Source organism: Buceros rhinoceros, unplaced genomic scaffold (assembly GCF_000710305.1).
Source record: "Buceros rhinoceros silvestris isolate BGI_N320 unplaced genomic scaffold, ASM71030v1 scaffold14725, whole genome shotgun sequence".
Lineage (NCBI taxonomy): Eukaryota > Metazoa > Chordata > Aves > Bucerotiformes > Bucerotidae > Buceros > Buceros rhinoceros.
The window spans coordinates 44,594-67,474 of record NW_010411296.1 but is presented as its reverse complement, the minus strand read 5'-3'; the positions used below and the strand labels follow the sequence as shown (position 1 = coordinate 67,474).

Below are 22,881 nucleotides of genomic sequence, written 5' to 3'. Positions count from 1 at the left end.
AAAGAGTGACTTTTCCTTTTCTGGACTCTGAAGGTGTAAGGGATCATCTGAATGTTCACAATTCTATAGAGCCTGATGGGATTCATTCTGGAGTACTGAGGCAGCCAGCAGATGTTATGGCAGGACTCATCTCAAAGGTCTTAGGGTTCTGGGGAGGTCGCTGCTGGAAGCTGGCCAACGACATTTCAGTGTGCAAAAATGATGTGAGGGACGATCCAGGAAGCTACAAACCTCTTTGTCTAAACTCAGTTCCTGGAGACTTGTGGAGAATATCATGCTGAGCATTGAAAGGCATTTAAAGACAAATTCAGTCATCAGGCACAGTGAGCATGAGTTCTCAAAGGAAAACCCCTGTTTAACTAATTCGATATTCTTCTGTAAGGTCATCGGCTTTGTGGATGAAGGGAAGGCAGCAGAATTAGTTTTTTCTAGGTTTTAGTGAGGCTTTTGATACTGTCCTTCACAGCATCTTTCTGGAGAAAGTTGTCCAACTGTGTGATGTGCAGGTTCACAGTGCACTGGGTGATGAACTGACTGAAGGGCAAACCTCAAAGGGTGGTAGTGAACAGGGCTATATCTGGCTGGCGACCAGTTCCGCAGGGGTCAGTTCTAGGGCCTGTTCTGTTCAATGTGTTTATCAATGATCTGGATGCAGTAGTTGAGTGCCATGTTAGCAGGTTTAATGATGGTACCGAAGGTGTCATCATTAAACAGGTGGTGCTGTTGACTCTTGAGGAACAGGAGTCCTTGGAAGGAAGGGTCTGGATAGATTGCAGCATTGGGCAGTGATTAATGGGATGAAATTTAGAAAGTCCAAATGCTGGATTCTCACCTAGGATGTCATAATGCCAGACACAAGAACAAATTGGGAGAGCAATGGCTGGCAAGCAGCCCTGCAGAGAGGGTTCTGGGATGCCAGGTTAACACTAAGCTCAATGTGACTCAGCAGTGTGTGCCCTGGCAGCCGAGAGGCTGAAACACCACATCCCAAGGTGCACCAAATACAGCATTACCAGCTGGTCAGAATAGGTGACTATCTCTCACTGCTGTATTCAGCGTTGGTGTGCCCTTGCCTTGAGTGCTGTGTGCAGTACTCGTCCCCACAATTTTAAGAAGAATCTGAAGGTCCTTGAATGCCTCCAGTGGAGACAAGGCTGGTGAAAGGGCTAGAAGGAATGTCATGTGAGGAGTGGGATTGTGTAGTTTGGAGAAATGAGGTTGAGAGGCAACCTGATTGCTCTCTACAGTTTCGTAAGGAGGGGATGTGGAGAAGGAGTGCTAGTTACTTTTCCCTGGTACCTAGTGACAGGACATACAGGAATGGTTCAAAGCTGCACCAGGGGAGTTTCAGACTGAATATCAGGAAACATTTTGTTACCACGAGGGTGATCAAACTCTGGAACAGACTTCCTAGAGAGAGGGTCGATGCCCCAAGCTTGTCAGTATTTAAAGGCATTTGGTCAACGTACTTAACAACATGCGTTAACTTTTGGTCAGCTCTGAATTGGTCAGGCAGTTGTACTAGGTGATTATTGTAGGTCTCTTCCAACTGAAATACTATATTCTGTTCTATTCTTTCCTAAATTCTCCAAAAGAATCCTTTTCATCTGAAAAGAATCAAGAGTAACTCGTTGCATTACACTGCAGTCTAATTTATTTTAAATGTCAGAATTGCTGGGAAAGCATGATTTCTCTTTCTGCCAGATTACAGCGACCACACGTCTACCTGCCAGTTCACCTTTATGGCCAACTGGTGCACCATAAAACAGGCTGCCATTTATTGGAGTCTCAGGTGAGGGTCATGACTATTTAAAGTCTTTCAAGAGTACTGTAATAATTTTTAAATATATTTTTTAAAAAAGAGAGCATTTCAACAGTCATTGCAAAATAAGTCGATTTTGAAAGTGTTAAATTATATGGGGTCAAAACCATGTGAAGACAGTCTTTGCTGTCTCATGTAATTTCTTCCTGATACTGAAGTATTAGGGAAATACCTTGCAATGTTTTTTCAAAATGACTAGCAAAATCTTAGTATGGAAAGGAACTCAACAGAAATAATTTTTCACTTTCTGTGTTGAGTGAATTGTATATTGGCAAGTAAAACTGTGCTGATCTTTCTATGCATACAAAATGTGGAGATGAGGGAATAAAATGTTCTTTCTGATACGCTGAAAAAACCACTAACCCAGTTTATAGTTACTTAAATTAATTCACTTTTCTGTTGATTTGCAATATGATCTACTGAAGTTAATATCATTGAAAAAGTCAAGAGAAAGCTTACATATTGCAGTGTTAGTCTGATTAATCTGCTGTCTTTCTAATGAATTAACTTCATGCAATCAGTGGTTACATTAAAATTTTCTACTTGTTAATTTGTGCTTATTATTCCATTACTTCCATTGTTCGTTTTAGGGTGCATAGTTCAAATTAGTGCTGTTTCTATATTAAAAATGTAAGATAACCTGTTTGACTCAGGTCTCCTTTTCATTTGAAACTGAGGTTGTTGTCTTTGTCTTCTGTTTTTTTCCTTCAGAGTATTGTTACAGATCTAAGTTACACTGTTCGTTCCCCCATGCTGGATAAGTGGGAAGGAATTAAGCAGCTGAAAGCAGCCCTTTGGGCCTTGGTTAGTAATAGATTTACAAACTTTTTGCAGTTGTTTGAGTTCCGTTGTGACTCTTGATTCTGAAGTTGTGGCTTGAAACTGTAGAATCAACAACCAAAATTGTTGAAAGCTTTTCACTGACAGTGCTGCAGATCGTGTCAAAACCAAGACTTACTTGACAAACTTTTATTCCAGGGCAATATTGGATCATCAAATTGGGGTCTTAACTTGCTTCAAGAGGAGAATGTAATTCCTGATATAATGGCACTTGCCCAACATTGTGAGGTTCTCTCTGTTAGAGGGTATGTGTATCTAATTTATACATAAAATATATAGATGGTAATTGTCATAGGCTTTCAAAGAGCTTTACCTAACTTACCTGAATATAATTTTGCACTTACTTAGAAATCGGTTACTAAGTATCATTGATGACTGAGTATCAATCTCAGTCCTACACAATCAGAATTGTATAGGAAATCCAACAGAACATCCACTAAACAAATGAAAAAAGATACACACTGCTTTTCTGTTTTTAAAAAACGATTAAAGTATTTGCTGCTTGTCTCCAGAATCAATTTATTATTCCATCATTTTAATTTGATAACTTTTTTGGAGTCTTCAGAAGCATAAATAGATGGTCTTTTGCTACCTCATTAATGTTTGTCTGGTTTCTTTTTTTTTTGAAAAAGGTACTTTATATAATCAGGGTCTTGTAATAAGTAGTTTGTATTTTTGAATAGTGCATCATTCTCAGATATTTTACTTCAATCCTTAAGCTTCCATGGATGGACAAATAAAATTGAATAAAGCTGTTTGGCAGTTTTGTGAATTTTGTGCTGAATTATTTTGAAACCGTTGCTTTTCAAAAGAGAAATAAGTTTAGTGAAATTAGATGCTATTATTGTTGCTCTTTTTTCTATATATACTGAAAATACAGAACCTGTGTCTACGTGCTTGGTCTAATAGCCAAAACTAAACAAGGATGTGACATTTTGAAGCATCACAACTGGGATGCAGTGAGACACAGTCGTAGACAGCCTTGGCCAGTGGTCCCTGATGACATGGAGCAGCTCTGTAATGAACTTTCTTCTATACCCAGCACACTTAGCTTGAACTCTGAGTCCACCAGCTCAAGGCATAACAGTGAAAGTGAATCTGCGCCTTCAAGTAAGTAACAACAACAAAACAAACGAAGAAACGCAAACCCCACCACAAAAAAGCATTTTGGTGTTCTTACCAATTTTCTGACAGGATGAGGTTCAGGCAGATTGTTTGAAGGTGTTATTGTAAGAAAGAAAAGTTCAAGGAAGGGGACAGAGTTATGTGCATTCAGAAAGATAAAGACAGGTGAGAGGGAAGAGAATAGTGTCTTAGGCTTACATTTTGTGTAGAAATAAGAAATTTCAACTTCAGGATAAGTTACTCGGTTTTTTGTCAAGTCATGGCAGCTTGCTGTAATACCCTGCAGAAATGCTCATGCTTAGGTATAAAGATACATTTACTTCATTGTCCTCAAAGGAATATTGTAGAATATAAACACATAATTTTTATATGTAAATATACACACACGGAGTATTGCTGTGTTTAAATTCTTTTATATTTTGAGTATCTAATGTATTTTAATTTTGCTGTGGGTATTAGGAATTTAAACACAAAAATACACTGTATTTGTGTATTGTTAAAGGAGCACATCAGTTATAATCCTCATAGCAGGGTACTTGCACTGAAATAAGATAGTATGGCTTTTCTTTTGAAGCAACGAGACTTTCAGCTCGGTACTCCTCAAGATACTTGATTTACACTAAGTTCTGCAGAAAAAATGTTGAACTAAAATTGCAGCAAATTGCATAGTCTCTCACTTTGCCTTCTATAGAATTGCATTCTTTTTCTCAACATTTATACGCTTTGAAGAAATGTCCGTTTTCAGTGACAAAGTCTCATATAATTTCAGGTATGTTCATCATGGAGGATGACCGTTTTGGTAGTACTTCCACTAGTACATTCTTTCTAGATATTACTGAAGATGCTGAACAAATATTCTATGACAGACCTGGACCTTCAAAGGACAAAGAACGTAGTCCCTTTCCTTTTTTTTCTTCTAGTAGACTTGTGAAAAATCGCTTTCTAAACTCTCTTACTCTACCTAATAAAAAACACAGAAGTAGCAGTGATCCAAAGGGAGGAAAACTGACATCATCTGACAGTAAATCAAGCTTGAGGCGAAATCGTACAGTAACAGAACCTTCTGGTAGCATGGACTTTCCTGCTGGTGAAGAATTCAACCCTCTTTTCAGAGTTCCTAAGATCCAGACTTTACGATTAGAAACGTCTTTTGTTGGAAATAAGCACGTGGAAGATACTGATAGTACCCCAAGTATTGGAGAAAATGATCTGAAGCTGCCAAAAGGTCTTGGAAATGAAATTCAACGGGAAAACACAAGCAGAGAAAGGCTAACAGGAGATGGTACTACTCAAACGCATTTCAAGAGTCGTAGCTTAAGTTTTAATACAGATACCACAACAAGTGGCATTAGTTCAATGAGCTCTAGCCCTTCAAGGGAGACTGTAGGTGTGGACACTACAAATGTAGATACTGACTGCGGTAGTTTAAGTACTGTGGTAAGCACAAAGACAGTTAAACCAAGTCAGTGTTCAACACCACAGCCTAACCATCTGCCTCTCTCAAAATCCAACTCTGTATCGCTTGTGCCGCCAGGGTCTTCTCATACACTTCCCCGAAGAGCCCAGTCTCTTAAAGCTCCTTCTCTTGCTACAGTAAAAAGTCTTGCTGACTATAACTTTAGCTACACAAGTTCTCGAGATGCCTTTGGCTATGCCACACTAAAACGCTTACAACAGCAGAGGATGCATCCTTCACTGTCTCACTCAGAAGCCCTAGCATCTCCAGCAAAGGATGTGCTCTTTACAGACACTATTACCATGAAATCTGGCAGCCTGGATTCTCGGCTAACCCCAAACAGGTAAGAGATGATTATGTGTTCATTTCTTACTTCAAAATTCTAAGAACAATTGAATAAGAAAAGTATCTTTCTAGGTTTTTTTTCCCAACTTCACATAAAAGTGACAGTTGTTGCAGGATGATTCATAACTTCACTGAAAGCAGTATTGATATTAGGAGAAGAGCATAATAGAATGAGAATTCTTAATTTTGTAAATGTTAGTGAAGCTGGGCTTCCATAACTCTGCACAGCTGCTTTAGTGCTGTTAGTGACAAAGGAAAATGTTTTCTTTTATCACATTTGCTTCCTGTTTAACTTTTAAAATATTTAAATGCAATTACATTGCTAAAGTTGCAGTCACACAAAATTGCCCAGATAGTCAGAGCTATGTTTAAGAAGAAAATTCTGTCAGTATCACTTGGTGAGGTTTTAGGACCGCATCTCCTGCCAATGTGCTGTATTCATGTTCACTGTAGCATTGAGGCCAATGATGAGATACTGCTACTACTGATAGGAATGTCAGTTTGGCTTCTTAACTGCTACAGAGCAAAGATTTCACTCATAGCATTTATTTTTAGATGGCAATGTCACCTCTTTATTTTTGAGTAATATTAGATGTTCTGAAGACTAATTGGATAGTTACGTAAGATAACTAGCTCATGACATTGACACTGTTCCCAACAGCTACAGTCAGTGCTTAACAACTTTTTCTTAAAAGCTCTACCAGATCTTTCCTTTCAAATTCTCTTTTAGCTAGTGCATTGGATTTTCACATTACTTTTGAAAGGGAAAAGATACTTTCCATCTCTGTTATTACTTAAACAACCACTCTCAGATGAGAGACCTACCAGTATATTAGTCATCTGTCTACTGCACAGAACAGCAAATGCCCAGTCTGTGAACTCTGCATGGCCAGCTGAGTATATATATAGTGCCTGTTTATTACTATGCATCTTCCTCCTGATTAAGATTGACTTTCATCTGTTGATCTTTTCACGTGATTCTGCAAAGATGCTATAAAAGACAAGTTTTGTTCCTTTTGTTCAATTAAGTTCTAACTAGACTGAGTGTGCTGATTAAATTAAGGATGATTCAGTAGTTAAAGTACACCGTGCTGGAAATGAGAAGTGCTGTTCCTTGCTTTGTCACTGGCTTTCTGTGGTAATTCAGGGGAAAAAATCAGTCTAATTTGAGTGGCAGTACAGGTTCCGTTGTGGATATAGTAACATACCATTCCTGGCAGTCATGCCCATGATGCACAAAGCAACCTTGCTGCAGTTGACTTTCATCCTGAGGCTCTGCATGCAATGTAATACAGCATTCCTGGTGCTTAGCTGTTCATCATCTCTTCTGTCAGTGGTCAGGCTCAGGGATTTGAGGTGACCAGTTTAACACTGAACGGAAATGGCTGGAGTGCTTGTATCTGAGGTGGTTAAAAAAATTGGAGGCATATCTATTACAAGAGGTTGACAGATTGTGTTGGTTATTAATACAGTTGATTGGAAAGACTATAATGTAACTGGTGCATGTGCTTTTTTTTCTTCCTGGTTACAGCTGTTCAACTGCACTGAATAATTGTGGTCCTTTTCCAGAATATGTTACTACTTCCAGATAAAAGCTGTCCTTAACTGCTGTTTAAGTAATAAACTGGAAAGAAATACTCTGTCCTTTTTGTTTGCCAAGGCTATTTTTCCGTCAGTCTTCAGACAAATTTCTTTGATTCATGCTTCATTGACAAATTCATGTGTTCATAGCAACTGTAGATTGCTTTCTGTGATGTTCCTAGCTATTTCCATCCAAAAGGTTGAGAAGCTTATTTCTTTGCAAAAAATACTTTGTGAGGCTAAATTTTCCATCTTTGTCTTTAAAGAACAACCAGAAATTTTAATGTGCATGTCTCAAATCCTAATTGCAGCTCGCTCTGCCACCTGCATAAATGCTTTCATGAAAACTTATTGGTTCTTACCACTACTAACAATATATCTGTTAGCTTTTCCAGGAAAAGCACGGACAAATTATAGTATTAATACTTGTCTTTAATTCTGTGTTGAGAGTAATGTTAGAATGCTCTATTATGGAATAACTATAACATAACTGGTAATATTTTAGGTTTTAGAGTCACAGAATCATTTGGGTTGGAAAAGGCCTTTAAGATCAAGTGCAACAGCAAACTTAACACTGCCGAGTCCACCACTAAACCATGTCCCCAGGTGCCACATCTACACATCTTTTAAATACCTCCAGGGATGATGATTCAACCGCTTTCCTGGGCCACCTGTTCCAATGCCTAACAACACTTTCAGTGAAGAAATTTTTCCTAATATCCAGCCTAAACCTCCCCTGGCACAACTTGAGGCCATCTCTTCTTGTCCTTTTGAAATAGGGCTTGACTTTTTATTTTAAGCCCACTGCTACATTCAATAGCATTGGTCAGAATTAGTTAGTAGCGAGGAATCTATTGATAACCTGTAATTTCTGTTCTGGCTGGTTCCACTGCATAATAATGTTTTGAACCTTACATGGTCAAACCTTGATAATTTAATTTTATCTTGGTATAAATGTGTCAGTCTGTCAGGCATAATTTTAATTGTCCATCTGAAAAAAATTATTTCTAAGGTAGAAAGTCAAGAAAAACTGTTTGCTGAACTTTACATTGCAGTGTATAATAATTTGCAGTAATATAATAACGTACTGTTCGTGAGGTGTGTCTTTCTTTACTAGGGAGCTTTAATCCATTATATGTAGGCTATCTACATAGATTGATTAGTAGAAAACATCTATAGGTTTTTATCTTCAGTGAGAAGTAAAATGAAAATGGACAAATGTGAAATTTGCATCATCAGGACTCCGATCAGCACTGAGGACTTGTTCTCCAGCTTCCACTCTCCCGTCATTTTTCCAGCTGCGATGTCTTTAGTTGTTCATCGGGCTGCTTGTCACAGTCAGCTCTGCTCACTGCACAGTTCTTTGTGCATTCATGCTGAGTGAATTCTTCCTCCGTGCTCAGGTGAACTAATGGGTGGCTCCTTTAGAGCGCAAGAAAAATGTGTTCCTTGCTCACATTGCTGGTACCTTTAGCAGGAGCAAGCTTTGCATTTGCAGGAATGTGGCTGCTCAGCTCGGAGTTTGTGAATATCCAGGGAAGGTAAGTTCATTGCGTAGATACATTTAAAAATGAAGCAGTTAGCAGTTTAAAAGCCCAAGACTTTGCTGACTGTGTCTGGGCTCTAAATCTTTGAAGCTTGATAAGTTGGAGAAAATTTATGCTTTTGCAGGGCTGGCAGCCCTTCAAGCAGAAGTTCCATCCTGCTGTCTTGCAAGTCTGTGTCTCAGGACTTTCAAAGAAAAAAAATCTACCCACTGAAATGCCAAACCATGCAATATGAAACAGAAAAAAAACAGTGAGCCTATAGCTGTAATTTGGCAGAGTAACAAGTTCTGGATATCCTCATCATGAGAAGATGAGGATAGTCTTTGTGTCAGCAGTCCTTCTTACTTGTAATGTGCCAGAATGAGAGGTTTACCAAGGTTATGATTTATTATTTCAATGTTACAGGTTCATGAAAGCTTTAAGTTATGCTTCGTTAGATAAAGAAGATTTATTAAGCCCTATTAACCAAAACACACTTCAGCGTTCCTCTTCTGTTCGCTCCATGGTTTCTAATGCTACATATGGTAGCTCTGATGATTACATTGGCCTTGCTCTTCCAGTGGATATAAATGAAATATTTCAGGTATGTATGTGATAACTTACTAGGTTCATCTGCATTTTCGTGCCGACAGGTGGTCAACCAGTGCATTTGCATCAGAATAGATTAGATCTAGAGAAATGGGAAAGAATGGATGTGAACTTTGAAGGAATGCATTTTGGAGAAGTTTATCTGTTCTGAGAAAATTGCTAGTATATTTTAGGCAAATAATGACACAGTGTGAGAAGCATATTAAACAATGGCAACATAAATACGCAGTCATAAGATTTTTAATTGACAGCTAGATTTTATATGTTCGTTGGTCAACCATGAATGATCTGCATAACCACACAGTTTTAACTTCCAGATGCCATGATCTTGGTGAAATATTAGCTTATTTTTATATGTATCATCATGGCATTGAACTAAATTTTCTTTACTTAAGCACACAGATATATATTTTATATATATATAAATTATATATAGATCAAATGTCTTAACAATTGCCTTCCTCCCTCTACTTGGTTAAAACACATTCCTATCTAACAAAGTGATGCATCACAGGGTTTAATATTTTGTTAGTTGTCAAAAACAGGACAATGGTCTGTATCAAAGATTAAATCAGTGAGCTTCCTTATTTTTAGTCTGCTTAGTCTTTGCCTTTCAAACCTAAATTACTTTCTAACTAATATAAAAAAATTACTAATGCTGCAGTAAAGGCAAGATTTTTCTATTGTACCTGCTTCTCTTCCCCTTTATTTATGAAATGAATACATTTTTTCTCTCTACATTCTTCATGGCATATTTATGTTGTCGAATTTCTTCTCTCTCAGCTCTTTTTTATAGAGTTGAGACACGTCTTGACTCTACAGCATCTTACAGGCAACATTTTAGATGATCTGGGTGTTTTTGCACTGTTCTCCTGAGATCTCGAGTGGTGTAAAGTGATCATGGGCAGATCATTAATACTCATTTCTGTGTCACTGGTTTTCAAAACAGACTGTCACCACTGTTTTAACATGTACTGACTGTTCATAAGTCTCACTAATAAAGAAATTACTAGAATTATTAGAAATTAATTCAGAAATACATGCTTTTCTGTAGTACTCAGGTGCCCATTCTTAATTTCTTCCTCTAATTGGATCTTTTTTCTGAAGTAAAAAATGGACATTTTATTTCCTCATAAAATATATTTTGCATTTTATATGATAGTGACCTGTGCTAATTTTAATTTTCACTTGAATATTCCAGGTAAAGGAAACTCCGTATTTCCAGAAAAAAACTACACCTCCGTTTGATGACCGTGGAGCTAGGGTCTTTGCACCTGATGCAGGAGGTACTGGTTTTGATTCTCTCACGTACCTTTCTGTTGTTTAGTTGTACATTGGGTGGGGTGTTGGTTTATTTGTTGATTTTTCTTTTCAGGAAAGGTGATTTTTAGCTGTTAAATTTTGAGAGCTGTGTTCTGTATTCAGGATAGCAGGCCATTAGTTCCGTGTTCTGTTTAGTTTGAGGTACTGTGATGCTGCTTCAAAGTGAATATAAGCTTAGTCCTGCTCTAATAAACAAAGGAGGAAAGTCTGTGTATATTTGATTATAATATGAGCTGATGTTAATCAAAGACTGACAAGTGATACTGAATTAAAGAAAGAAAGAAAAAATTAAGCTAAGCTATGTATGCCACATTGAGCTGTTAGATTTTTTTTTTACTTCCCTTGGATTATACATGAATCTAGAAGAACCAATAAAGGTGTTAGGTGTGTATTTCAGAAGTAAATTTTGTCTTTGTGATGTTTCCATGACAGTTGATCGGTGGAGGTGATTGGACATGAGAGAAGAGTATTACTAGTGCTCTGTAATGCCTGGCTTATTCTGAAATGCATTTGATTTTTGCTCTAGAAGAGTCAGAAATCTGTAGAGTGTTGATACGCGTCTTCTCAGTAGGACAACTAAAAAAGTAGCATTGAAACTGGTCCTAAAGTAGCATAGGATAGCTGTTGTCTGACTACTGGTTATATGGAACTTCATTATAAGCACTTTTGAACATCCAAATAGATGGTTTTCTTTTGTTAATGTAATAGATTTTCCTGAAAGCATGTTTCTGTAGTTTGCTAAGTTTCAGTATATGTTCAGTTCAGAATTGTGTTTTTTGGTGTTTTCCACCCAGGGAAGAGCATGTCACTAAAGTGTCTTTGGTTTGTTTCTGCATTGTTGGGTCTAGTTTCTTCCTATTACAGGCAGTAAGTTACAGGTTTTTAAATTGTTCATTTAAACATCTGGTATATTGTTGTACTAATATTGTTTGACACTATGAAAATCAGTAAGTGTTACAGAGGTATTTCTCATGTCGATATAAAGTCAGGATTTATGACATACCTTCATAAGATAAGAGGTTAAATTCCGTCCTTCGCGATGTTTTGTTATGTATGATAACGGAGCACTGAAAAGTGATGTCTGTTCCTAGAAGCTAACAATCTTGGCAGCTTAACCACTCAAAAAAAAAAAAAATTCTAGATCTTCACACACACCCTTCCCAGACTTTTAAAGGCTCAAAGGGGGAAATATAATAGAAATAATGTTGGTTGATTGTTTTGGTTTTTTCTAATTTTAATTGCTTATCTACAGGTCTTCCATCAGGTGCCAGTGATGTCAAAAGCCCTTTTCAGATGCTCCGACAGCAGATCAGCCTCACAGAAATAATGAATACTAGCCGTTCAGATGCCTCTGTGTTTTTAGAAAACACAGAAGATACAGGGCTACAGGAGCACACAGATGAGAACTGCCTTTACTGTGTCTGCATTCAAATACTGGGTTATCAGCCTCACAACAAAGTGAACTCTTCATATAGTCGTTCAGGTTAGTGTTCCTTGTGGGGGAGTGTGATAAAAATGAGTTAAAATATTGGGTTTTGCTAATCCTTAAAATTGACTAATCTGTGGGGTTTTTCTCACTGACTATTACCCTTGAAATGAAATCTAAGTAGTTCATTATGCAACCAGTGGCATTTCTGTGGTCATTTCCATCTTTTTGATTTCTAGTGGTGTTAGTATGAATAGGTGCCTGCATTTTTTCAAGTATTTGAGAGCTGAAAACTGATGCTTGCTGTCAAACTAATGAAAAGTCTGACTTTAAAGCAAGTCTGTATGTTAACAGGAAAAGAAGGAAATCTGAGGAGTCTAATGTCAAGCTGAAATTTCTGGGGCTCAGTCATCTTTCTTTGTATTTTGAGATTCAGATCAGACTCTATTTTTTTCCTAATCTTCTCTGCAGAGCTCTCAGTTGCATGCCTTTTTGCAATGTCAGTAATAAAAATATAGTCCCATAATGGATGCTTTGTAGGAATCCTCAACGTTTTACAACAGTGTAAATGCATTCAGCTAGTAGCACGTAGAGTACTGTTGGCAGAGAAGGAATGTGAGGAATGCCCCAGAATGCTGACTTGGAGCTGTGTGTGGCAAAGGCACGCAGCCAAAGGACAGGCGGCCACGAACATGTGCTGTAGGAACAGAAATTCCATTTGAATGTAAGAGGAAGCTCTTTGTAGTGTAATCTCATTTTGAGGGAAACCCTTCTTTGCACAAGGGGTTGAACTACGTGATACACAGGAGTCCCTTCAGACCTACGTTTTTGTCCAGTTCCGTTAACAGTGCAACGATTAAAAGCTTGGGTTTTATATTCATCTCTAACTCCAAAATGCTGAAGGGTGTGGATAGTGAAACCTCCCAGAATAATCATACTTGTCACGTGTTTCTGTTGAAGTCAGAGCCCTTTCTGTAACACTTGTGGTAATGGTATGAATAAAAAAGTGCATATGCAAGAGAATCTTTTATTATGTTACATAAAATAGAGCATGGATATTTCAATAAGACCTCTCTGATGGCAGGCTTCTGACAGTGTCTGAAAGAGGAGTTTATTTTCAGTCATGTATTTTAAGATTTAAAAAACATGATTTTTAGATATTTTAAGTATAATTTCTCCAAAATCCAACATCTAATTTCCACCTGGTTTGTATGCACAGTACTCAGTGCATCAGTGTCTTGTATGCTTTCCGTTGTTGAAAAATAACAAAAGCATTTGAAGTGAGGAAGAGTTTAATAACAAAGATGCAACATTTCATTTATGCCAGATTTTCCAGACATTCCATATACTGACTGGTGTGGGCAGACCATACACAATCACTTAGATGTGCATTCCTCCAAATTTTCTGGAATTTCAGGCTGTAGTGATGCAGTATCCCATGGTTCAGCTAGCAGCACCAAGAGTACCGAGCTTGTACTAGGTAAGTTTGAAAGCCTTATGATTATTAGAGACTGTATCTCTTGAAGTATTTTGTAGGTGTTGTGAGAAAATACACATACGGCAACAAAGTAATGCGCATTATTAAACACCAGCACCAAATACCCAACAACAACAAAAGAACAAGAATAGAAACAACCACCACCTTCAGATAGGGGAACATGCTCTTAAACTCTTCACTCTTTGCTGAACAGCATTTCTGCTGGTTACTAAATATCCAACCTTATAGGTAAATCAATTGCCTCTTTTTCCACACTGATGATAGTTTAAGGGGAAATAAATTACTTAATTTCTGTACAAAGTAATTTCTTTTTCAGCTTTGTGCTTTACATTTTGAATTATCAACATTTGTAAGAAATGAGCTGGTTGATAGTTTCTCCAGCATCTGATAGAGAGCAAACAGATAATCTCACAGGCTGTTTGCAGCATGGTTTAGTGGCAGAGACAGCACTGTGACTGAATCTTACAGATTTTTCCGTTTTTGAAATGGTAGCTTATCTTTTTAAAATATTTCTGTTAAAATTCCTGAAAATAGTGGTTTTTTGTTTTAATTTCAACAGGCATATTTGTTGATAGTTTAGACTGCATACTTAAATATGTGTGGGTCTTTATGTGTTTATGGAATGCTAAAGCAGTCTGACGTGGCAAAAGACTGGCACAATCAGGGACTGTTCTGTTTAAAAAACATACTGCTTAATTTGTTTTCCAGGAGTAAAGTCAATCCCGGACGATACACCAGTGTGCAGAATACTTCTGCGGAAAGAAGTCTTACGTTTAGTAATCAATTTGAGTAGTTCAGTGGGAACTAAGGGCCATGAAACTGGACTCCTGACGTAAGTTCAGTACACTTCAGATGGTTTAGCAGCATATAGTTGTATGTGTTCTCTCAGGTGTCTGGAATAGTAATTAACCTTAGTTCTGGCGTCTTAAGAAATACCACTGTAATGGTATTTCATTACATACCCGGTATATCATACATCTTTAAAAAAGAAACTTAATTCTTTTTTGCTATTTATGCCAAGTAATATATACCAGATAAGCAGAATACCAAACTAAAGGTAACTTCTTGAGAAACACAAATCATCTTTCAGTAAGAGTATCACTACTGGAATTACAGTAGAAAATCGTGTTAAAATACAAGAATATAAACCCAGGGACCAAATGTTATAATAAAATCTGTTGGTTTCTGTGCTAGTGACATTGGAAACTGACATACAGCTGCTAAAAGAAAACGCAGAAATGCTCGTTTGGTCTGAAAAATGCTTACAAGGAATTAAGTTAGCTTTTCCATATTTTTTTGTTACTGCTTTACGTGTGAATGCAAATTCTTTGGTTTACTGTTTTATTTCTACATCTATTTTAAGACTACGTGATCTCAGCAGTTCAATATAACTTTCAAATGATATATTGTTTCATCTCATTCATACAGATTTCTTCCTGTTTAGTACAAAATAACGCTGTCTGTTCTGATTTTCCTGCTTTGTCCAATCTGAATTTATAATGCCTCTTAACTGAAGAGTTCTACTTTGTTAATGCTGACAATCAAAATTTAATTGCACAGGTTTTTAAAATATGATGGAAATCTCTCCAAGACTTAGAAAATACTGTTTTTTTTTCTGTTTTTCAGAATTAAGGAGAAGTATCCCCAAGCATTTGATGACATATGCCTTTACTCTGAGGTGTCCTACTTGTTAGCACATTGTACATTTCGACTTCCTTCTCGAAGATTTATTCAGGAGCTATTTCAAGATGTGCAGTTCGTACAAGTAAGTGGAGGGTTCAGATGCACTGAATGCACCAAAATGTGCCAGCTGGGTGCAGGTTTCATGTCCTGAATAAAAGATTGCTTTCAGATATGTCTTAAAACCGTTCTATGATGTCTCTCTAGTGAAATCTCTAACATCGTCTGTCTTTTTTTAGATGCATGAAGAAGCAGAGGCTGTTCTAGCAACATCAACAAAACAGCCAGCAATCGATACATCAGCTGAATCCTGACCTTGGTCTCATGCAGGGCATTGCATATAGACTTTCTGAAATCTTCATACAGCCTCTGACTGACTGGATAAACAGCTTGGAGCATCGTATTCTAGACCTTTCCAGAAGCTACTGGTACCTGAAGACTGAAAACTTGTTCTTCCTCAACCAATTACTGCCCCAGTCTTCTGAGCCCTTTGGGGAGTTATTAAACATTACCATAGTTTTAATAATAGCAATTACCAGTATATGCAAGAGCCGAGCACTGAACACCTCCACAAGATTTCATTTCATTTTCTACCATAAATTAAAAAGAACAGGACAACATGCAGAGACATCTTTTTTGATTAACTTCTGATTCTGTTCCAGAGAAGCAGAATGATGCCTTGCTTTTTAAACCCTGGATACCAGGAGTCAGAGAGACAAGGGTGCATTCCATTGCCAGCAATGGGGAGCCGTGCTGTAATCGTGGATGATGGGGATTAACGTTAGCCCTTCTCTGTTGGTTTTTGTACTGTTTATAACACTACTTGGGGGATCGTAACTTCAGACAGAAAGAAAAGCCTCTGTGAACCTGAGGTTTCCTTTAAGTTATTTTAATATTGCTATAGTTATAAGTCATTTTATTAGCCGTCTCTCCAATTTCATTACATTTACATACATGTACCGTATCTGAACTAATTAAGGATTTTCACTACAGTTTGATTTTAAAAATAATTTAAACTTAAAAAGCTGAAATCAAATTGTTTTCCCTGAATGATACGCATGTGTTTGAAGTTTCTCCACTCATGCTCATATAGTACGAATGTTGGACTTATGCTTAACTAAAATCCTTTAAAAAGCATGATTTGTATCAGATAAATGAATATTGTGTATACTAAACTTGAAGACATTTAATCATTGCTGCTTTTGTCAGAAGGCATAATAGGAATGTTTTCCAAGTTCCATGGAAACAACCTTTTATAAAAACAAAGGTTTATTTGAATTTTCAGTGGATGAGTGATCAAGCATTAGATAGTACTAATAATTGTAGTGAAAAGCCTTAAGTACCGAATTTTGGAGCAGCAGTACTTATAATTTTATACTGGTATTTAAGACTTGTTGCAAAAGTTCAATGATACAGTGACTGTTAATGACTGAAATAGTTGCTTCTATCACGTTACTAGTGAGGTCTGTAAATTAATGAGTGCAAGCTTAAAAAAAGGTAAGAATCCCCAACACTTTTATCATGATTTAAAGATTCAGAAGCCTTTATACGGAGGTAATATAATTATATGCAAATGTGTATATACAGTAGCATGGCCATCTTTGTTAGAATGCCTGTAATAGAAGGGATTACCCTTTGATTTTGATATAGGTGAATAATTCAGCTGGACTGTACTAAGTAGAACATATTTTTATTCATTCACTTTTACCATTTTTTATAACTGTCAGATTAATACTTAAGTGAAGATAAGTGAAATTTATCCTGATGCTCATAACTATGTTCTTACTAGATAGGCTACTGGGGATGTCAATAAGTAGTCCTGTAAACAGTAAAACATGATTCCTAGTGACACGTAGAATTTATTTGTTCTTATTGGAAATTCATCTTGCCATATACGTACTGCTTTGCAGCTATCACTTCACTGAGTTTTTATGTGTACTGCATACCATCAGGTTCTGGTAAATCGATCGTAAGTTGCTGCTTATAGTCAAATTTAGTTCCTAAGATTATTTTTTCGTGAGTTCCCACTGAAAGAAGTAGCAAAAAAAAAAAAGCTCAACTCTCCTATGGTCAGTGACACCAAATACTGTATCAGTGTGTCAAGGTATGTTTGAAATGCTCTGGAAACATACCACACCAGTAACTATTGGAATTCTCTGGTCATAAGAAATAACTGCTTCTGTAAAGCCAAAATGTCAATCACAGTAGACCAAATAGTGGTATAAACTCCAAAGGAAATAATGTAGTTTTCCCAAAAATGGGGCTAGCATATCTTACACAGTAGTTTCAAGCACTACCTCAGTTAGGTTAGAGTATAAAAGATTTGTTTTAATAACTAGATGGGGTTACATCATACAACTCCTTGTTATTTTTCTGCAGTTAAGGCAAAATAAGTTTTATCACCTGTATTTAAAAAAAAAAAATTGTTCATTTGTTACCAGTTTAGCCCATAGCACTTAATGTAAAAAGCGCCATAGGAAGGACTCTGATTATAGAAAGGAAAGGAAAAGCAATGTCAATGTACTTTTCAAAGAATCTACATCCTGAAGTGCTCATGTGTTCTGAAGTACTCGCTTGTGTGGGGATCCGTAACAACAGAAACTTGATGTACAAATTATGGCTGCAAATTCAGTTCTAAGTCATGATTTTTTTTTCCTGAAAGTGTATGAGTGTCAGTAGATTTCAACAAGTATGCATCAAGGATGTAAAGTCTGTACTGTATATAACATACAACATTTCTAGAATTAATTTACATATTTGCATTAAGCTCACAGTAATATTTCATTCTAATTGGCAAATGAAGGGATACTGCTATTGAAGGAATTTGATATTGGCATAGTTATAAACTGTGAATTTCTAATTCTATAGGTTTCTTTTTCAAAATATCCCTTTCAAAGTTCTTATTTTGGGGTTTTACTTATTTCCTGATAAAACTTGGTAAATAAAAATTGTGCTTATATTAACCCTAAACAAAGAATCCTTCCACTTCTCCTAGAAGGGTTTGTAAGGGAAGCTGACAGACCACCCACTTCATATTCTCCAGTCCCGGCAGCTGGTGCTACTGTCGGATACACAGCAGAGCATACAGCATTCACCTACACTATACACAAACACAGTTTGGTTGCTGTGGCAAAGAAAACTCCTGAATGGTTCAACATGCTAAATCAAAATACACAGCTCTGAGGAGAAAGCCTTTGTGGGAAGGAGAGGCGGGCTGTGAAACTAGTCCTTTGTGGTCTGCTGCATTAGCTGGCTAATGTGCTTGGTCTCTTAGCTGTTGGTCAGTGGAAAGCGATAGCCTTTCCAAAGGGTAGGGGCACTAACAACGAAGGGCTCCCAATTCCTGCCCAAGGGCCAGTTTCTCTCCTCTGAGTGGGAAGGAGGACAAAGCTGGGTGCTGTGAGTGTTCTTGTGTAGAGAGACACCTTTCCAGCTGCCTGAAATTCAGAGGTGCAGAATGCTATCAGCTGTTCGGGACATCAGTTGGACCCAGGCTTTGAGGTGCCCGACTTATGTGTTGGCCCTGTTGCGTGTTGTGCTTGGAACAGTCACTTTGCTTCGTACAACAGTTCTTACTTGACCTGTCATGTGTACCCTAAGTGTGCTCTCATTGGGTTTTGTTGTTGTCTTTTCCCTGGACAGTACGAACTGCTCAAGTATTTGGTAGTTCAGGGTGTGGTGGCTTGGCACACTGAGGTAAGCTGCCCTTACTCTTAAAAAGACTGCAGTGAGAATCCTGTGGTCTTTTCTTCATTTTATTTTGGAATTATGTAAGTGGTCTTGAAGGAGAATTGTAATTTGCAGTGAGAGACTGAAAAAACCTTCAGCACCTTTACTAGGCACCTGCAGAGAAAGGTAGCTATTTGAGGAACGGGTAATTGTCAAAGCCTGGTAACAGATGACAGAGTAGGGTAGTTGCTGCTACTTCATCTGTGTTCTGGACTTGGTATCTGGCTGTTAGGAGTGCAGGAAGCTGGTGTAACCTTGCAAGTGAATGTGAGCTCAAGCTGAGCAGTTGCAGTGGAAGACTTACTGCCAGGCTTCGGAGCATCTTCAGGGTTTCTGTTCACCTCCCAGCAGGGCTGATCAGAAGTTAGTTAGGGGTTCATGGGTGGATGCCTGTTGAAAGCAGGCCCTGTAATTTCTAAGTGTCACTTCTGCTACCATGTGCTTATTAAAGGTATACTAGAGGAGAGTGAAATCTGAGGAACTGTGAAAGACCTTTAGGAACATGCTTAGAAACCATGTTTGTATTTCACTAGAAGCATCCCCATCTCCTTGGGGTGTTGTGTGGGTTTTTTTGGTTTGGTTTTTTTTTTTATTCCTGATTCTGGTTCCCTGGGTAGTTTTGTTTTCAACAGATGTGTATGTTCGTTAAAGAATGGGGATTTTTGTAACATAGATGGACAGCAGTGCCACAGCATGCAGAAATTGCACAATTTGCTTGAGTTGCTTTGTATAATACACTATTTGAGAAATGTAATTTATGCCAAAAAGTGTAACATGCCATTTTGCCACTGAATAGAGTGTTTTAACACAAAATGCAATGTCTAAAGGGGGGAAAGGCAGACATTTTGTAGATTTAATTGAAAATTTGTTCCAGTGCTGGGCTGTCAGCATCCCTGAAACTGCATTATGAGATATTATCTAAATTAATCATTCTGAGGGGGTGAGGGATCAAGGAAAATGTCAAGACTTACTCTCCCTGTCCCGTGTGGTCTTTTTTTTTTTAGTAATACGCTGCTACATATTTGGAGGTTCTAGTGTTTGTAGGTCACTGAACAGACATTGAAATCTGGTTTATATTGTATACGTGTAACATAGAAAGAAAAAAGTATTTATATATTTTCCGTAAGAATATTGCATTGAGCTGTGTATAATTTAAACAGAGGCTTGTCCCAAAATGGTATTGCCCACCTTGATTCTTCTTCTGTGGGTCTTTTTCTGGGGATCTTTTTGGTTTTGTTTTGGTTTGTTTTTGTTTTGTTTTTTTTTCCTGGTATAGTGTGTACAGTTCATGTCAACGGGCATTAAAAGCCTCCTGAAGCATAATCTTATCAAAGGGATGCATTGTTAATAAAATGTACTTAAACTTCTTTCAGTTGTTCTGGTCTCATATGTACCTCCTAAAACTAGTTATAATTAATTAGAACAACCAGAAGCTTTCCAAATGAACATTTGTCAAAATATACTTTACTACTTTGTAAGATACCTTAGGAAGGGGGAAGTGGACTCTTCAGCAGGTTGTACACTACTTTTATTTTAAAATTTTAGCATATTGATAGTGAGAACTAATAATTTTCCGTTGTGTAACAGTTTAAATATTAGCATTTCAACAACAGCTGTGAAAGGTGAATTATAAACAAAAAGACAAGTGTACAGTTTTGAACTCAATTGACCATTAATACCAAGTATTTTAAAAAATATAAAAAATTATGCACATTTCCCCACCCGTGCAAAAATAACTTTTCTAATCTTCAGTTCTGGTGCCCAGACTGTGCCCTTTGACCAGCACAAAGGCATTATCCTCCTTGGAATCCCCTGCTGCTGTGCTTTTAAGCACAGGTGGTTTCATGAACCACTGCCCATCAGGGCCAGCAAGCAGAAGGGTTTACAGAGAGGAGTGACATTCTCATCACCTCACCAAGCAATCTGGTACCTGGTAAAGTGTTTCCTTGCTTCCAAGTAATGGAATTTTCATCAGTGCGGAATCTCCACAGCAAAGACCAAGGGAATGGAGGTTGGAACTCTCCCCACAACCAGCCAAGGTGCCTGACCCCACCATCAGGAAGGCACAACTGTCTGCACTGATGCCCCCACACCCCTCTGCTCTCTCCCTGGGCCAAATTACTACAGCCCAGTCCCTGGTGACAGCAGCTTTTTCAAAAATAGAAAATTGCACTTTGTAATATCTGCCCTCAGCATGAGGAACTGCTGCCATGTTGAAATTTAACATGTTTTGTGGGACAGTCAGACTTCTGTGACTGACTTCTGAGTTCCTTAGATTTAACTCTTGATTTAAGATACCTTTCAAACCTTTTTAAATGAATAAGCCTTTTTTTTCAAAGTTTGACTTCTGTAGTGGCAAAAGAGCTCCCTTTGCCTTTTTTCCAGCAGTAAAGCTTTTAAACAACACAAATACATACATAAAGTAATGAAACACTTTGGAGAAGGAAATGTAAAGGTACTGTGGTATCGTACTTTCAAAATGCCTGTAACTCAAAGGAGAACCACATAAAAGGAGGAAAAGTTTCTCTGGGATGTCTCCCATCAAATAGCATCAGCTCCACTTCTGCTTCCCCATTCTCTGTCAAACTGCAGCCATGTTTCCTTACTCCACTGTCTGAAAGGCTGAGGGGAAGGACCATACTGCATTTTTTTTTTCTACTTCTCAAGTAAATCTACGTGCAACCTAGATGTGGAGACATCCAGTGTGACTGGGTGCCTCTAACGAGAGTTAGCCTTGTGTATGTACCTCACCTTTGTGTGCCTAAAGACTTCTCCCTCCACAGTCAGAGCTCATCTCCAGCCGACGTCTACGTAAGGTCCTGTGCGTTCTCCTGTTGCAACACAGCTCACGGACATACAGCAATAGTGTAAAACCTAGATGCGGTGCAGTGTCAAAACTCATTTCTGTCTGCAGCTGCTTAGTTTTTAGGAAGTGTGATTAGCTAGTTAAATGTAGAAGAGAACAGTAACTGCATTTTAACAAAGTAGCTGAACATCAAATTGCAAAGAACACTTTGGTGTTCTTCCCTTCTGAGAACTGCTGGTTCTGTGCTTTTAAGTTGGATTCTTCTATTTGTGAAAGGTTCCAGACAGCATCATAATTAGGCAAAAACAAGAGATTCCTTGTGCACCGAGGAGGTTAATCTCACAATTCCAACTATTCTGCTTCACTGCAAATGTTCATTTTTTAAAAATCAAAATGGAAGACCAAATTCACCACTGCCTACGGTAGGGATTCCGAGTGTCAGCATACCTTTTTTTAATACATGCAAACGGAGTCTTGGAAGATCTAGCTGATTTGCAGTGTGAACATGATGTTCTTCACAAAGGGGATTCACACACCTGTGGCTCTCATGACTGTGTCTGCTTACCAGCTTGATGGTGCTTGCTGTATAAGTGCAAGGGAAAATGCCCAAAGAAGTGGGAAGACAGTGCCATTGCAACACCTCTGCAAACAGCTGTTCAGCTGGGAAAAAAAAACACTTCCTTTCTATTTAACTCCCCACATTTCTTTGTTCAGTTAAGTCTTTGTTTAGGATTTTGAAGAGTCATTTTTCCAGGCAGAGAAGGCAGAAGAGTGATGAGCCCCAGTTACCAGAAATAGGAGTGGCAGCCCACTACCAGGGGCCTCTACTGTTTTCTAAGCTCTTTCACCCACCAAGCATAGTTAGAAGCCAAGTAAAGTACAAGCAGGACAGTCATCGGATTTTAGTGCACAGAGTAGAACTCCTGAAAAAGTCAAAGCTCCTTCTAATCTTTCAGTAATGCACCAACCGCACTGAATGCAGGTAATGCGTCCACTTTGATTCTTTACATCACTTGAGAGAGAGAGAATAGGAACCCTGCTCCCACCATGATGTTACTGGGCTGAGGCAGACTCCAAAGCCAGGTAGGGCTCCATGCTCAGCTGCACAGTACACA

The 22,881-nt window shown here is 38.0% G+C and overlaps 1 protein-coding gene across 1 annotated transcript in view; it reads left to right on the top strand.

The window, feature by feature from the left end:
- Nucleotides 1–16,721, top strand: part of RICTOR (RPTOR independent companion of MTOR, complex 2) — a 55,836-nt gene extending 39,115 nt beyond the window's left edge. The window contains exons 24-35 of the mRNA XM_010135971.1: nt 1,705–1,792; nt 2,534–2,626; nt 2,801–2,907; nt 3,543–3,772; nt 4,557–5,586; nt 9,122–9,299; nt 10,506–10,590; nt 11,880–12,110; nt 13,381–13,533; nt 14,260–14,383; nt 15,178–15,316; nt 15,471–16,721. Coding sequence (XP_010134273.1) covers nt 1,705–1,792; nt 2,534–2,626; nt 2,801–2,907; nt 3,543–3,772; nt 4,557–5,586; nt 9,122–9,299; nt 10,506–10,590; nt 11,880–12,110; nt 13,381–13,533; nt 14,260–14,383; nt 15,178–15,316; nt 15,471–15,545 — 2,533 coding nt within the window. The 3' untranslated portion in view covers nt 15,546–16,721. The remainder of the gene's footprint in view (nt 1–1,704; nt 1,793–2,533; nt 2,627–2,800; nt 2,908–3,542; nt 3,773–4,556; nt 5,587–9,121; nt 9,300–10,505; nt 10,591–11,879; nt 12,111–13,380; nt 13,534–14,259; nt 14,384–15,177; nt 15,317–15,470) is intronic.
- The last annotated feature ends 6,160 nt before the right edge of the window (nt 16,722–22,881 follow it).